Source organism: Macaca fascicularis, chromosome 10 (genome assembly GCF_037993035.2).
Source record: "Macaca fascicularis isolate 582-1 chromosome 10, T2T-MFA8v1.1".
In the NCBI taxonomy this organism is placed as follows: Eukaryota; Metazoa; Chordata; class Mammalia; order Primates; family Cercopithecidae; genus Macaca; species Macaca fascicularis.
Genome location: NC_088384.1, coordinates 32893394 through 32909649, shown reverse-complemented (window position 1 = coordinate 32909649; position 16256 = coordinate 32893394). Strand labels below are relative to the sequence as shown.

The 16256-nt window shown below is 49.6% G+C and overlaps 1 protein-coding gene across 14 annotated transcripts in view; it reads right to left on the bottom strand.

Annotated features, from left to right (window-relative positions):
• The window catches only part of TXNRD2 (thioredoxin reductase 2), a 68720-nt gene that overhangs the window by 52276 nt on the left and 188 nt on the right, over positions 1 to 16256 (bottom strand). For 8 of the 14 annotated variants that reach the window (XM_045363979.2, XM_005567957.4, XM_065522499.1 and 5 more), the window contains exon 2: positions 5135 to 5203. The exons of 2 other annotated variants lie outside the window; for them this stretch is intronic. In XM_045363979.2, the coding sequence (XP_045219914.2) occupies positions 5135 to 5203 (69 nt within the window). The remainder of the gene's footprint in view (positions 1 to 5134; positions 5204 to 16256) is intronic. 4 more of the 14 variants (XM_045363980.2, XM_005567958.4, XM_065522500.1 and 1 more) reach the window with 1 other exon arrangement.

Genomic DNA, 16256 nt, shown 5'->3' with positions numbered 1-16256 from the left:
GGAGGCGGAGCTTGCAGTGAGCCGAGATCGCGCCACTGCCCTCCAGCCTGGGCAACAGAGCAAGACTCCATCTCAAAAAAAAGAAAAACAAAAACAAAAACAAAACAACAACAACAACAAAAAAGAAGGCAAAATAAAGATGTTTTCAGACATACAAAAGCTGAAAGAATTCATTACCCCCAGAGCCACATTACAAGAAATGCTAAAGGATGCCCTTAAGGTAGAAGAAAAATACCAGATGGAAATGTGGGTCCTCACAAAGGAATGAAGAGCACAGAAATACATGGGTGAGTATGTGAGATTTTCTCACATGTATATTTTAAACAAAAATAATAATGATGTATTGTGGATTTATAACATATAACAGTAAAATGCATGATATAATAACATAGAATGAAGGTTAGGAGGGGTGGAATAGATGTATGCTTTTTTAAGAGTAGATTGACAAGTTAAGGTACATGCCATAATCCCTAAAGCAACTCAAAATAAATCAAAGACCTAACTGTAAGAGCTTGAACTATAAAATGCTTAGAAGAAACCACAGGTGTAAATCTTTGTGACCTTGGATTTCTTAGCCATGATACCAAAATCATAAGCAACAAAGGAAAAAAAACAGATAAATTGGACTTCATCAAAATTTAAAACTTTTGTGGCACGAAGGATACCATCAAGAAAGTGAAAAGAGGCCAGGCACGGTGGCTCATGCCTGTAATACCATGACTCTGGGAGGCCAAGGTAGGAGCATCACCTGAGGTCAGGAGTTCAAGACCAGCCTGGCTAACATGGTGAAACCCCATCTCTACTAAAAGTACAAAAATTAGTCGGATGTAGTGGTGTGTGCCTGTGGTCCCAGCTACTTGGGAGGCTGAGGCAGGAGAATCACTTGAGCCTGGGAGGCAGAGGTTGCAGTGAGCCGAGATCATGCCACTGCACTCCAGCTAGGGTGGCAGATCGAGACTCCATCTCAAAAAACAAAACAACGGTCGCCCACGCCTGTTAATCCCAACACTTTGGGAGGCCAAGGTGGGCGGATCACTTGAGGTCAAGAGTTCAAGACCAGCCTGGCCAGTATGGTGAAACCCCGTCTCTATTAAAAATACAGGTGGTGGTGCACACCTGTATTCCCAGCTACTCGGGAGGCTGAGGTGGGAGAATTGCTTGAGCCCGAGAGGTAGAGGTTGCAGTGAGCCAAGATGGCGCCACTGCACTCCAGCCTGGGCAACACAGTAAGACCCTGTTTCAAACACACACACACACACACACACACACACAAACAGCTGAAATGTCCAGAACAGACCCATCCATGGATATAGGAAGTAGATTAGTGGTTGCCGGGGCAGGGAGAGGGGGGAAGAGAGTGACTGCTAATGGGTATAGGGTATTTTGGGGAGAAACTAAAATGTTCTTGAATAACACAAGTTTGAACTGTGCAGGTCCATTCATACATGAATTTTTTTCAATAAATATAATCCTTGACTGGGCCCAGTGGCTCCCACCTGTAATCCCAGCACTTTGGAAGGCCAAGGTGGGCGGATCACCTGAGGTCAGGAGTTCGAGACCAGCCTGGCCAACATGGTGAAACCCCATCTCTACTAAAAATATAAAAATTAGCTGGGTGTGGTGGCAGGCACCTGTAATCCCAGCTACTCGGGGGGCTGAGGCAAGAGAATTGCTTGAATCTGGGAGGCGGAGGTTGCAGTGAGCTAAGATTGTGCCATTGCATTCCAGCCTGGGTGACAAGAGCAAAACTCCATCTCAAAAAAATATATATATTGTCTCTCCATATCAGCAAGTTCCAAATCTGTAACCAAACTTGGGTTGAAAACACAGTATTCAGCTGGGCATGGTGGCTCATGACTGTAATCCAGCACTTTGGAAGGCTGAGGCAGATGGATCACTTGAGCTCAGGAATTCAAGACCAGCCTGGGCACCATAGCAAACCCCATCTCCACCAAAAAAAAACAAAAAGTAGCTAGGTATGGTGGTGTCTGTGGTTCTAGCCACTTGGGAAGCTGAGGTGGGAAAATTGCTTGAACCCAGGAGGTGGAGATTGCAGTGAGCCAAGATTGCATCACTGCACTCCAGCCTGGGTGACACAGTGATATCTCAAAAAGAAAAAAAAAAAAAAGAAAGAAAATTAAAGAAAGAAAAAGGAAAAAACAGTATTCATAGGATGCAAAACTATATATACAGAGGGCTGACTTTGTATCTGTGGGTTCTGCAGGGCCAACTGCCTGACTGCAGTATGCACGAATTTCGGTGTCCATGGATTTTGGTAACAGCGAGGGGCCCTGAAACCAGTCGTCTTCAGGTACCGAGGGACAACTGCATACGTAATGTGAGGTATATCCCAATAAAATGATTCTAAAAATATGAAACACTGAGGGATGTGTCTGATAAAATATGTGAAAGACGTATACGTTGAAAACTACAGGCTAGACACAGTGGCTCATTTTGGGAAGCCGAAGTGAGAGGATCATTTGAGCCCAGGATTTTGAGACTGGCCTGGGCAACACAGAGAGACTCCCATCTCTCTTTTTTTAAATAAAAAAAAACTTGAAAAAGCAACTAAAAAATGCTACTAAAAGAAATGAAAAAACACCTAAATAAGAGATATAACACACGACCCAGCTGGTCCAATTTTAGGCACCTACCCAAAATAATTTAAAACATATATCCACACAAACACAAAGACAGATGTTCACAGCAGTACTGTTCACAATGGCCAAAAGGTAGAAACAATTCAAGTGTCAAGCTACAGGGGAACACATACACGAGACGGCACAGCCATAAACAGAACACTACTCAGCAATGAAAAGCAAGAAGCCATCGACAGTTGCACCAATGAAGACAAGTCTCAAGGTCACTACCCTGAGTGAAAGAAGCCAGAAGAGGGAGATGACATACAGCAGCATTCCGTCTATACCCAATTATAGAAAATGTAAACTATAGCCACAGCACATGCCTGGTTGCCTGGGATGCAGAGGCGGGGAAGCCAGAAGGGATTGCCAAGGTTTCAGAAAATGTTGGGGTGTTATGGGCTGAGCTGTATCCCCTCAAAATCCCTGTGTGGAAGCCCTAAACCCTAGCACTTCAGAATGTGACTGTATTTAGAGACGGGGTCTTTAAAAAGGTAATTAAGTTGGCTGGACGCGGTGACTCACGCCTGTAATCCCAGGACTTTGGGAGGCTGAGGCAGGCGGATCACTTGAGGTCAGGAGATCGACATCAGCTTGACAAACACGGTGAAACCCCGTCTCTACTAAAAGACAAAAATTAGCCAGGTGTGGTGGCAGGCGTCTGTAATCCTAGCTACTCGGGAAACTGTGGCAGGAGAATCGCTTGAACCCAGGAGGCACAGGTTGCAGTGAGCCAAGATCGCGCCACTGCACTCCAACCTGAGTGACAAAGCAAGACTCCCTCTCAAAAACAAACAAAAAAAAGTAGTTAAGTTAAAATGAGGCCATATACAGGTACAGTGGCCACATGTGTAATAGCATTTTGGGAGGGTAAGGCAGGAGGATGGCTTGAACCCAGGAGTTTGAGGTTGCAGTGAGCTGCGATCATGCCACTGCACTCCAGCCTGGGAGGCAGAACAAGACTCTGTCTCCAATAAAAAGCCAACAGAAAAAGACGCCATCCACTTGATCCAGTAGGACAGGCATAGGTAGAGATTAGGACGTAGACATGCACAGAGGGACAATGGCTGCCATCTACAGCCCAAGGGAGAGGCCTCAGAAGAAACCAGCCCTGCCCGCACCTTGATCATTTCCAGCCTCCAGAACTGAGAGATAATAAGTGTGTGCTGTTTCAGCCACCCAGTCTGTTGCGGCAGTCTGTTTATTACGGCAGCCCTGGCGGACTAACAGGGAGTGGAGGACACACTCGCAATCGTGACTGCGGTACTGGCTGCACGGACTCATGCACATGTCAAGAATGATCAGGCTGCCCATTTTAATAGCTACAGTTCATCTCAACAAAACTGCAAAACCATGTCATCCTCTGCAGGGAAATGCCACTCTCATAAAAGGCGAAGACATACCCAGGAGCTGTCCACATTCTGGATTAAAGGGGACTCAGGTCTCTGCAGCTACAGCATGGGAGTGAACGCACAGCCCAGGTGCCTGGTCTGCTAAAAGGAACAGCACTAGGCCTCGTGGCTGCCTATGCCATCCGTTTCTGGGAGTGGTTCTGACAGTACAGTGTGGCACAGACCCTGCGTGCCTCTGCTAATCCCCAATAGGCCAGGAGACTTCCCAGGTTCCTACCCACTCCCCAGCCCCCTGGGAGCAAGAGTAGTGGATTTCTTTTACACCATGTATGCTTCTAAAGCCCAATACTGGACATCAGAGAAGCACAGCTTCAGGGCCAAAGCGCCTGGTGAACTCCCTCTCATTTCAGCCCCACCTCCCTTTCACCCCTCCCCTCCCCATTCACCACACCTGCCCCCTTATCATTGTTTACACATGGCCAGAGCAGACCAGGAACTCCTACAGCAGGGCACAGAGTCTGGCAAAGTGCTGGTGGCCCATGCATCATGCAGGTTAGCAGAGATCTGCAAGGTGTCATCTCGGGACACCTCTGGGTCCAGCCCATTTGCCCAACATCTTTACTCACTGGGTGCCAGGCCAAGTACAAGACTCAGCCAGCAGAACTGACCATGGGCCCTGGGGGAAGGTGCCAACACTAAGAACAAGGACAGGGACAGGAAAGGAGGGTGCAGCTCCAGCCTCGCAGCTAACTGGGCAGGTGCAGAGAGCAGGCAGGCAGGGGGACAGCCACAGTAAGGCGAAGCAGAGGACTGTGCAGAAGCACGTGAAGGAAAGTGGGGAGCCCGCAGAGGGTGTGAGTGGTGGGAGCTGAGACTAGTCGGACTGGGGCTCTCACTGTGAGTAAAGCGGAAGAGCTGGAGGGCTGGAGCTGAGGAAGGTTCAGCCATGAAGTGCCGCAGTGGCCGCTGGGTGCAGCAGACAGCTGGAGCGTGGCAGGGAACAGGCCACAACACAGAGGCCACTGGGGTGACCCCAGCAGGGAGGTGGTGCATTTTGCTCATGGACGCTTTCTGGACAGCACCACCCTCTCTAGGGGCCCTAAAAGCTTTGAGGCCTTGCCACAAAGGATACAGAATACATACCCTCCTTGGCACAAGCCAGGCCGCCAGATCCCCCGCCAATCACCAGGAGATCATAGTCCCGCTGACCTGCTGAGAGAAGGGATGAGAGGTGGGAAGGAATGTCTGTCTGGTTAAATGTGGTATAGGATCTATTTCATCAGGATTGGAGACTCCATCCTGTGACGGTCAGGGGTGACAAGGCACCACACATCATAGCAGAAAGAGTGACTCGATACACATAGTCTGTGCAAATCCAGAGACCAAGCCATATGGTGGTGAGGCTGGCCGTGGGTGTGTGTGATCATCTTTGCAAATCACAGGCACACCATGCCAACCACTCTGAACTCAAACTTCACCCAGTGTTCTGAGTCAGAATTAAAATATTTTCTTTTTTATTCTATTTATTTTTGAGACAGGATCTCACTCTGGCTTGGGGGAGGGATGAAAAGCAAGAAGGAACACAGTCAGCACAGGGCTAGGACACAGACCCAGAAGGGCCCCCACGACAGGGGCACAGTGGCACAATCACAGCTCACTGCAGCCTCCACCTCCTGGGCTCAAGTGATCCTCTAGCCTCAGCCTCCAGAATAGCTAGGACTACAGGCACCGACCACCACGTCCAGCTGAATTTTTTTGTTTTGTAGAGATGCGGTCTGGCTATGTTGCCCAGGCTGGTCTCAAACACCTGGCCTCAAGCAATCCTCCCACCTTGGCCTCCCAAGGTGCTAGGATCACAAGCATGAGCTACCAAGGTGGACTAAAACATTCTCCTCAAGTCCACGTGCCTTTCAGTTGTGAAGGCTGCCCTCCATCACAAGTGAGCAAGAATAAAAGCACAAGCAGCCCCTGTCCCTCACAGCTGGCCAGTGCACACAGCCAGGGTCTCGGTGTGCCCGGCTGCAGTCACCTAGGAGGGAAGCCACCCCGGGCATAGGGAGAGCTGCCTGGGCTCAGGTTTCATCCCTGGAATTCCTCTTGGGCTGGCTGTGGTGTCACCTCACCTCGGTCCTCCGTGGTGGCTGACTACACATAGTGCCACTTTCAGCCTTTTTAGCCTGCAAAAGGTGTCATCTGTGTGCAAGCTACTGGCGAGGAAGGCAGGCAAGGGGCAGCCAAAAAAGGGAGGGATGGAGAATAAGGGAGCAGAGGGAGGAAGTGCAGAGGGGAAGTACACTGAACTGGACCTGAGGTCCGGTACACCCAGCACCAGGCACCAGCCCGCTCCCTGCTGAAGGAAGGAAGAAATAACAGAAAGTCATCAGTCTGCGGGGTGAGGGCAGGGTGGGGACTGATGACAAGACTCTGGGGTATAAAACAAGTAGTGTCCTCACCCCCTCTGCAGATACGAGCCTGCCCAGATAAGAAGCACCACCCTCCCAGAGCACCTGGAGCTGGTCGCTGCTTCAGACAAGGCCAAGAGTTTCCATGATCAGAGTGAGGTCTGTCATCCAAGGCTGGGCAACCTGCCCACCACCTGCATCAGAGCCTAGCGTCTGCCATGAGAAGGCTGCACCTATCTTTGCAGCCACCTCCACCTTCCTAGGCAGGCAAGGCTGCAGAGAATATACCTGGAGTGCCATGTCTCTCCGCACCCTGGCTCTGCAGATGCCCCACAGACTGGGGTCTAGAACATGCACTCCTAAATGAAACAAGAGCTGGAGCCTACAGGAGACCTGGCTCACAGCTGAGAAAGCTTGGGAAGCTGCATCTAGGCACTCAGGCCATGGCCTGCAGCCAGCCTGCCCCACAGCCAAACCCATCCACCGTTTCACTTGGCAGCCAGCATCTGAGTGCATGTGAGATGTGTGCACACCTGTGGGAACTGACAGAGCCACAACTCGGTTCCAGCAGCCAGTCCAAAGCACACTCAATTCCTAACTCAACTCAAAGGCTTGGAAAGGCCTAAACTGTTGTAAATTATTCTGATAGCTTTAATATAAGTCTAGAGAACCAAGAACTGCTGGTCAGGTGGAAGCTGCCACGAGGTCCCCCGGAGAGCATGAACCTGCTGATGGAGGAGAGTCTCTCTCCTCCTGCTGCCTGGTAGCCAGAGGCTTTGCCCACAACGTCCCTACCTTCCACGGCAGGTGCCTGTCCTTCTTGTTGCCATAGCAGGGTCCTTGTTATGTCACCCTGCCCTGCAGCCTCGCACTGTGCCCCCTGTCTGCTATTGGGCAGGGTGAGCAGCTGTCTGTATGGATGTGCTTATCTCGGGCGGCTTGCTCTCCCCCTGTGCACACCTAGAAGCCCACTCGGGCTGATAAACACTGGCACAGGGGAGTCATTTGCAAGCATAGGAGATCTGCCTTTAAGCACCTGGAAGGGCTTGGGTAGCCTGCTGGGGAGGAAGGACCCCAAAGTACCTCAAAGGTGGGTAGGGCAGACGCTGCTCGATGGGAGGAAGGGCTGGGTGGCAGGTGTTACCTGGGGACACACCACCTGTGCACTCCAGTGTCCTGGGGAGCCTCATAACCTTGCCTTTCACCCACTTTAGCCAGGCATACCCTCTCCACCTGCAGGGCTTGGCCCCAGCAAGTGTCTCCCTTGCCTCTGCCTTCTGACACATTGTCTATTAATTTTCTGCTCCACTTTGAACCCACTGCCTGGTACAGGCCAGCAAAGAGCAAGCACCCAGAGCTCATAGCAAGGCCCAAGAGAATGCAGCACTGCACCAGTGAAGGCAAGAGGAAGGGTCCTCCAAAATGTGCACCCACAGGTGGGCTGGCCACCTCAGGAGCCCTCCTGTATGGCTGCTCTATCTTGAGCTCTTTCCTGGCAACAGGTATTGTCATTCTGGCTCCTGTTCAGGGGCTGCATCACCCACCCCCTCCAAGCCTGGGACAGGGCCAGTCTTCCTGCTCTAAAAGGAGAAACTGCAGGGCCTGCAGTCCCAGCTACTGGGGAAGCTGAGGCTGGAGGGTGAGTTGAGCCCAGGAGTTCAAGGCTGTAGTGAGCTACGTTAGCACCACTGCACTCCAGCCTGGGTAACAGAGTGAGACTGTCTCAGGAAAAAAAAAAAAAGAAAAGAAACACACCCCTGGGCCGGGCACAGTGGCTCACACCTGTGTTGCAGGAAGTCAGGGACCCCAAATGGAGGGACCAGCTGGAGCCATGGCAGAGGAACATAAATTGTGAAGATTTCATTTTAATGTGGACATTTATCAATTCCCAAATAATACTTTTATAATTTCTTATGCCTGCCTTTGCTTTAATCTCTTAATCCAGTTGTCTTTGTAAGCTGAGAATGTACGTCACCTCAGGACAACTGTGATAATTTTTTTTTTTTTTTTTTTTTTTTGAGACGGAGTCTCGCTCTGTCGCCGGGCTGGAGTGCAGTGGCCGGACCTCAGCTCACTGCAAGCTCCGCCTCCCGGGTTCCCGCCATTCTCCTGCCTCAGCCTCCCGAGTAGCTGGGACCACAGGCGCCCGCCACCTCGCCCGGCTAGTTTTTTGTATTTTTAGTAGAGACGGGGTTTCACCGTATTAGCCAGGATGGTCTCGATCTCCTGACCTCGTGATCCGCCCGTCTCGGCCTCCCAAAGTGCTGGGATTACAGGCTTGAGCCACCGCGCCTGGCCGAACTGTGATAATTGTTAACGGCAGAAATTGATTGTAAAACGTGTGTGTTTGAACAATATGAAATCAGTGCACCTTGAAAAAGAACAGAATAACAGCAAGTTTTAGGGAACAAGGGAAGACAACCACAAGGTCTGACTGCCTGCAGGGTCAGGCAAAAAGAGCCATATTTTTCTTCTTGCAGAGAGCCTATAAATGGATGTGCAAGTAGGAGAGATATTGCTAAATTCTTTTCCAAGCAAGGAATATTAAGACCCTGGGAAAGGAATGCATTCCTGGGGGAAGGTCCATAAATGGCCACTCTGGGAGTGTCTGTCTTATGTGGTTGAGATAAGGACTGAAATATGCCCTGGTCTCCTGTAGTACCCTAAGGATTATTAGGGTGGGGAAAAAACTCTGCCCTGGTCAATTTGTGGTCAGACCAGTTCTCTGCTCTTGAACCATGTTTTCTGTTGTTTAAGATGTTTATCAAGACAATATGTGCACAGCTGAACATAGACCCTTATCAATAGTTCTGATTTTGCCCTTGTCCTGTTTCCTCAGAGGCATGTGATCTTTGTTCTGCCTTTTGCCCTTTGAAGCATGTGATCTTTGTGACTACTCCCTGTTCGTACACCCCTTCCCCTTTTATAATCCTTAATAAAAACTTGATGGTTTTGTAGCTCAGGTGGGCATCACAGTCCTACCGATATGTGATATCATCCCCGGCAGTCCAGCTGTAAAATTCATCTCTTTGTACTCTTTCTCTTTATTTCTCTACCGGCCGACACTTACGGAAAATAGAAAGAATCTACGTTGAAATATTGGGGGTGGGTTCCCCTATCTGGAGCCCAACATGGTTTTCTTTTTCCTAAGTGCATGTGGGAACCTGATTCCCTTTGGTAGGTGCGGAGAAACGTTCATCGGTCCGGTCCACAGAAACACTTGTTCGCCTCCCTGACGATTGGTGAGTCGTCTGTGTATTGTCCAGGGTAACTATGGGTCACGTGGAGTCTAAACATTATGCTTATCTCTGCTATATTAAACTCCTGTTAAAACAGGGGGGAGTTCAGGTTCCCATGGAAAATATGGTCACCCTATTCAGGGCGGTAGAAGAAATACCTTGGAGAAAACCAAGAAGAAATATCTTGGTTTCCTGAAAAGGGAACATGAGATGTGGAACTATGGGATCGTGTTGGTGCAAAATTCCGGGAATTGGTCCCAACAGAAAATTATGTTCCCGTCACTATTTGAGGTGATTGGGCCTTCGTATGTGCCGTGCCGTCGTAATGACATACCAATTCCGTGACCCCCTGTAGTTACCACAATTTTCTGAATCTGGTGACCCTCTACTTCTTCCTCAGCTTTCCTCTCTTGCTCGGCCTTCGTTATCTGCTCAGCCTCTCCCTTCGCCTACTCCTCCCCCACCTGACAATACTGAGGATTCAATATCTAAGTCTGGTGACTTTGGTTTAACGTCACCCCCTGATGATCTTATTTATTTTCATGAAGAGCCGATACTTGTAGCTCCCTGACTTGGACAGCCCAGGACCACATCCATGCTAACTCTTCCCTCCCCAAACCTTTGCAGTCTTTGCCTCCGGAGCCATCCAAACTACAATTTACCTGTAATTCTGCAGGCCCTTCCCCATCCACCACAGCCCCTCACCCTCCTGTCATTTCGGTCCCTCAACCGGTCACTTTGCCATCCACTCAACCTGCTTCTCTGTACCCTTCTTCACGCATGGACGCCCCTGCCACTCTGGTTGCACAGGACTGGGCCAGTAATCACCAATATGCTGCTGCCTCTTCTGCTCCCCCAGTGCCCTTTTCTCACACTCTCATACCAGTCCAACCTCCTCAACCTCAGTTTCCCTTATCTACACATACTTTTCCTGTCACTTCTATGCCAACTCCGTCTCATGTGCCTGCTCTTGAAACTTCCATGCAACACTTATTACGCCAAAATAAACAAACAAATAGATGAGAGGCGTGGGCTTATCCTGTCACGCTGGAACCTCCTAATGCTCAAGGGGTACAAGTGCGTCAATACGCGCTGCTCAATCTTACCTTTTTAAAAGAACTCAAGGATGCTTGTACTCAGTATGGTCCTACTTCACCATATGTTAAAATGGTATTACAGACTCTTTGTACTGAGGTCATTTTGCTTCCTTTAGACTGGGACCTTTTGGCAAAAGCTGTTCTAACTCCATCTCAGCATTTACAGTTCCGTAGCTGGTGGTCAGAGGAGGACCGCCTGCAGGCTCAGCTAAATTGGGCTGATGGCATTCCAATTACTCAGGCTCAGCTCACAGGCTCTGATAACACTCTGATACTACCACTCAATTAGGCTTTGATGCTCTCACCACGGAACAAGTAACAAAGCTATGTATGAGAGCTTGGGATAAATTACGTGCCCCAGGCCAAGCTCCTGTTTCTTTTACTACAGTTAAACAGGGTCACAATGAATTATATCCTGATTTTTTGGCTAAATTACAAGATGCTGTTGAAAAATCCGTCTCTGATGAGCACGCTCAAGGTATTCTCCTTCGTATGTTAGCTTTTGAAAATGCGAACCATGAGCGTAGAACGGCCACGTGTTCCGGCCAACGACAAAATTTACCTGATCACGAGGTATTGCCTGCATATATGAAGGCTAGTGAAGGCATTGGATCAGACACACACGAAGCTATTGTGGGCACGGGCCATGAAGGATGGCAACCAAACTGGCTCGACTGATTATTTTCTTGGAGCCTGCTATAATTGTGGTCAACTTGGTCACACTAAAAAAAAAATTGCACTGTGAAAAACTTAAAGCAGCCAAGTTGGCTCAACAAACACGGTCAAATGCTCCTGCTACCGTTTGCCTGCGTTGTCATAAAGGTAAACATTGGGCAAGTACTTGCCACTCTAAGTCTGATATAGATGAAAATCCCTTGCCACAGAACCAGGGAAACGGGAAGCGGGGCCAGCCCCAGGCTCCAATATCAAATGGGACACCTCAGACTCAGACCAACATTGCATTTCCCCTTCAAGCAGTCCCAACACAGCCCCCAGCACAAACAAATTTACCTACAGCCAACCCAGATGGGTCTCAGTCTCTTCTTCTGTCTCAGTACAATGTTTGTGTACCTCCACAGAAGGGGGCGGGGAGGCCGATCTCTGTAGTACCATTCCTCTAAATTTACCACCTAATTTTTTGCCTTTAATTGTCCCCATGGGGGTCACTGGCCCTTTACCTCAAGGTTCGGTGGGCCTGGTGTTAGGCAGGGCATCCACCTCTGCTAAAGGTATCATAGTTCATACCTGTCTCATTAATTGATTCCTCTGATGAGATTAAACTCATCGTGTCTGCCAAAGTTCCTATTTCCATTCTGGCTGGTGAGTCCACTGCTCAATTACTTTTACTACCTAATATTGTTTTAAACAAAGGAGATAAGACACAGGGTCCTGGGATGGGCTCCGGTGGTGAAAAAGCCACTTATTGCATTAATGTAATTGCTAAACAGCAGCCCACCTACACCATACACATTCAAGGGAAAAAGTTTGAGGGCCTAGTAGATACCGGGGCTGCGATTTCTATTGTGTCCTCTAATTTACGGCCTTCATCCTGGCCTAAACATCCCGCTAACATGAAATTAGTAGGTGTTGGAAAAGCTGATGAAGTTCACCAGAGTATGTTTATCTTGCCTTGCACTGGCCCTGATGGTCAAAAGGGAACAATTCGCCTTATATCACACCAATCCCCATTAATCTTTGGGGAAGAGATTTGCTGGCACAGTGGGGGGCTGAAATTAATATTCCACATAACTCTTATAGTGCTCCCAGTCAACATATAATGGAAAACATAGGGTTTGTTCCTGGATTCGGTCTCTGTCCAAAACCTGAAAAAATTACTAAACCTCTTCAAGTTACTGTAAAAGAAGACAAGGCTGGTTTAAAAGCATAATTTAACCACTCCCCACTCCCAATTACATTTAGCATTGTTTACTTTAAACTTTCTAAATGTTCCTAAAGAAAATACTCTGACTGCAGCTAAATGCCATTATACAGGCAAAGAATTCTCCCTAAATGAAGGCAAGCCAGTGTCACGGAAAAACTCCCAAACCAATACCTGGGAACCTGGAACAATTATAACGTGGGAAGAGGGTATGCTTGCATTTCACCAGGATATCATCAATCCCCTGTCTGGGTGCCCACTAGGAGACAGAGACGGGCGGATCACGAGGTCAGGAGATGGAGACCATTCTGGCTAACACGGTGAAACCCCGTCTCTACTAAAAAATACAAAAAAACTAGCCGGGTGAGGTGGCAGGCGCCTGTAGTCCCAGCTACTCGGGAGGCTGAGGCAGGAGAATGGCGTAAACCCGGGAGGCGGAGCTTGCAGTGAGCTGAGATCCAGCCACTGCACTCCAGCCTGGGCGACAGAGCGAGACTCCGTCTCAAAAAAAAAAAAAAAAAAAAAAAAAACAAAACTTTGTGTAAATACTGACAATAAAAACCACAGGGAAGGCCGGGCGCAGTGGCTCACGCCTGTAATCCCAGCACTTTGGGAGGCCGAGACGAGAGGATCACGAGGTCAGGAGATCGAGACCATCCTGGCTAACACGGTGAAACCCCGTCTCTACTAAAAATACAAAAAATTAGTCGGGTGCAGTGGCGGGTGCCTGTAGTCCCAGCTACTCGGGAGGCTGAGGCAGGAGAATGGTGTGATTCCGGGAGGCGGAGCTTGCAGTGAGCCGAGATGGCGCCACCACACTCCAGCCTGGGTGACAGAGCAAGACTCCGTCTCAAAAAAAAAAAAAAAAAAAAAACCACAGGGAAGAGACGTCTGCATCAGAGACCGCCCTCATACCTGGTGAGATCTGTGCTGACTGCTTAGAAACTGGCACGCCAAATCAAAATGGGTCTGGTTCAATCCTCCCTAATGGCAACGGAGACCCCTCTAACTAATCCCACTTCTCCTAATTCCCTCTTTTTCTCCTTACGAACCTAAAAATCTCACCATTTCTATTAGCCTGAAAATAACATCCCTCTGTTCTTCTTTTCCTCCTTCAGCACTGGATCTCGCTTACAATAGGTTTTATTTAATAACTATCTTCCTTATACTTTCTGTCTCACCAGTTTCCCCTCAAACTGATTTACCTGCTACACAAAACTATTCTTACTGGGCTTACGTGCCTTTTCCTCCACTTATTCAACCTCTCACCTGGATGGATGCTCCTGCGGAAATCGATACTAATGATAGCGTGTGGATGTCTGGTGCTACAGATGACCATTGCCCTGCTCAACCAGGAGAAGAAGGCACTGCATTTAATGTTACTATGGGTCATAAATACCCTCCTCTGTGCCTCGGACATGCACCTGGTTGTATCCATCCAGAAACTCCAAAGTCTGGGCTCCTTGTCTTTCAGAGAGATTAGCTACAGGGAAAGGGGGACATTTGGTCTCCGGCCTCCCCCTTTCTCCTTTAAGACAAATAAAAAGGGGAGTAATAGGAGATACCCTATACTTTCAATATAAACCTGTAGGAAAACCATGTCCTAAAAATTTTGAGGGCCCATCTAAAACTTTAATTTGGGAAGTTTGTGTTAACTCACATGCACTAGTATTAAAAAATGACTCGGCCGGGCGCAGTGGCTCATGCCTGTAATCCCAGGCATGAGATTTGGGAGGCCGAGGTAGGCAGACCACGAGGTCAGGAGATAGAGACCATACTGGCTAACACGGTGAAACCCCATCTTTACTAAAAATACAAAAAATTGGCCGGGCAAGGTGGTGGGCGCCTGTAGTCCCAGCTACTCGGGAGGCTGAGGCAGGAGAATGGCATGAATCCGGGAGGCAGAGCTTGCAGTGAGCCGAGATCACACCACTGCACTCCAGCCTGGGCGACAGAGCAAGACTGTCTCAAAAAAAAAAAAGACTCATATGGTTTAGTAATAGACTGGGCACCAAAGGGCTATTTAAAAAACAACTGCTCCTCTGGCAGAAGGGAATGCCTGGTGGCTACTTATTTTATTTCTTACTGGGAGGAACAGGATCATCATCCTATTTTGCACAGAAGGTTCAGCTCGCTCTTTCCCTTAAGATGGGAAGATAAGGGCATTACCCCCCTGAGGCCTTGTATGATATTCCCCATTCTGAGCCCAGAACGCCCAGAACTTTAGAAATTGGCTATTGCCATGTCTGGACTGTGAGTGTGGGAAGGGGAAACTTTTCTGTCTGTTGTTCCCACTACCGTCCCTCACATCCGTGATTCTGAACCCCATGATAAATCCCCTTTGAACCTTTTTCCTCTTTTTGATGCCGATTCCCCCTTTATTGGACTCCACTAGCAAGGGTGCATTTAACCTTCCTGAGCTTGCCCACCTGACACATGCAGCCAAGAAGCTTTGAAAGAGAGTGCCCTGCGCGGTGGCTCAAGCCTGTAATCCCAGCACTTTGGGAGGCCGAGACGGGCGGATCACGAGGTCAGGAGATCGAGACCATCCTGGCTGACACGGTGAAACCCCGTCTCTACTTTAAAAAATACAAAAAACTAGCCGGGCGAGGTGGCGGCGCCTGTAGTCCCAGCTACTCGGGAGGCTGAGGCAGGAGAATGGCGTGAACCCGGGAGGCGGAGCTTGCAGTGAGCTGAGATCCGGCCACTGCACTCCAGCCTGGGCGGCAGAGCGAGACTCCGTCTCAAAAAAAAAAAAAAAAAAAAAAAAGAAAGAGAGTGCCCTGGCCAAGGGTTCCAGGTCTCAGCAAGGCCACGAGGTGGTGACTGCCTCCCAGAACTCTGTCAGGCCACCTTCTGTCCTGGAGATCCCCAAAACCTCCATAGCGACAGCTCTGCCCACCCACACACGCAGTCAGCCCTCCCTCCCGAGTCCACCGCCGGCTGAGGGCCAGCCACCCTGCCTCCCATAGCCACCATCCCTGGGAAGGAGCCCTGACCCTGTCCTTACACCCCTCTACACTCACTGCCTGTGGGGAGAGCTGCTCGCTGTCACAGGCATCCAGGGGGCAGGGTCGAGGGGCCCCCTGCATGGTGGGGGACCATGTTGTCGTGCATGGAATGAAACTGGCCACACATACCAGATATGGTGGCGCTTTGGCGAGCTCTGGGGGAGTCTGTCCTACACGGTGAGGTTTGAACCCTCCTGAGTGACCAGACACCCAGCGTCTGCTTCAAGTGCTCAGTTATAATTATCGTCCGGATTTGGTCAACTGTTCCTCAGGGGCTCCAGGAGGATGAGTGTGTATCCTCCCCTTGCTCTGTGCAGCCTCTAACCTCTAGAGTCTACTAGGGGTCTGGGAAGAACGTGGGAAGTCTGGCCAGTGGGGCCGGCGGCTGGTGACCTCAGGAAGTGGGATATCATCATCTTCAGAACTGTAGTTGTTACTGGGACACCAGCTCTGGGAGATCACAGGTGCAGCCAGCACAGCAGGACCTTAGACAAGGCTGGGCTCAGTTTCCCCATCTGGGAAGGGGCTGCCTGTGGCTAGAAGCAGCCCGAACTCCTGAGCAAGACTAGACCAAGAGGCCGGTGTATGGACACCCCCGCGTGGGCACCCCCACGGGGACACCCCGGCCACCGCCGCG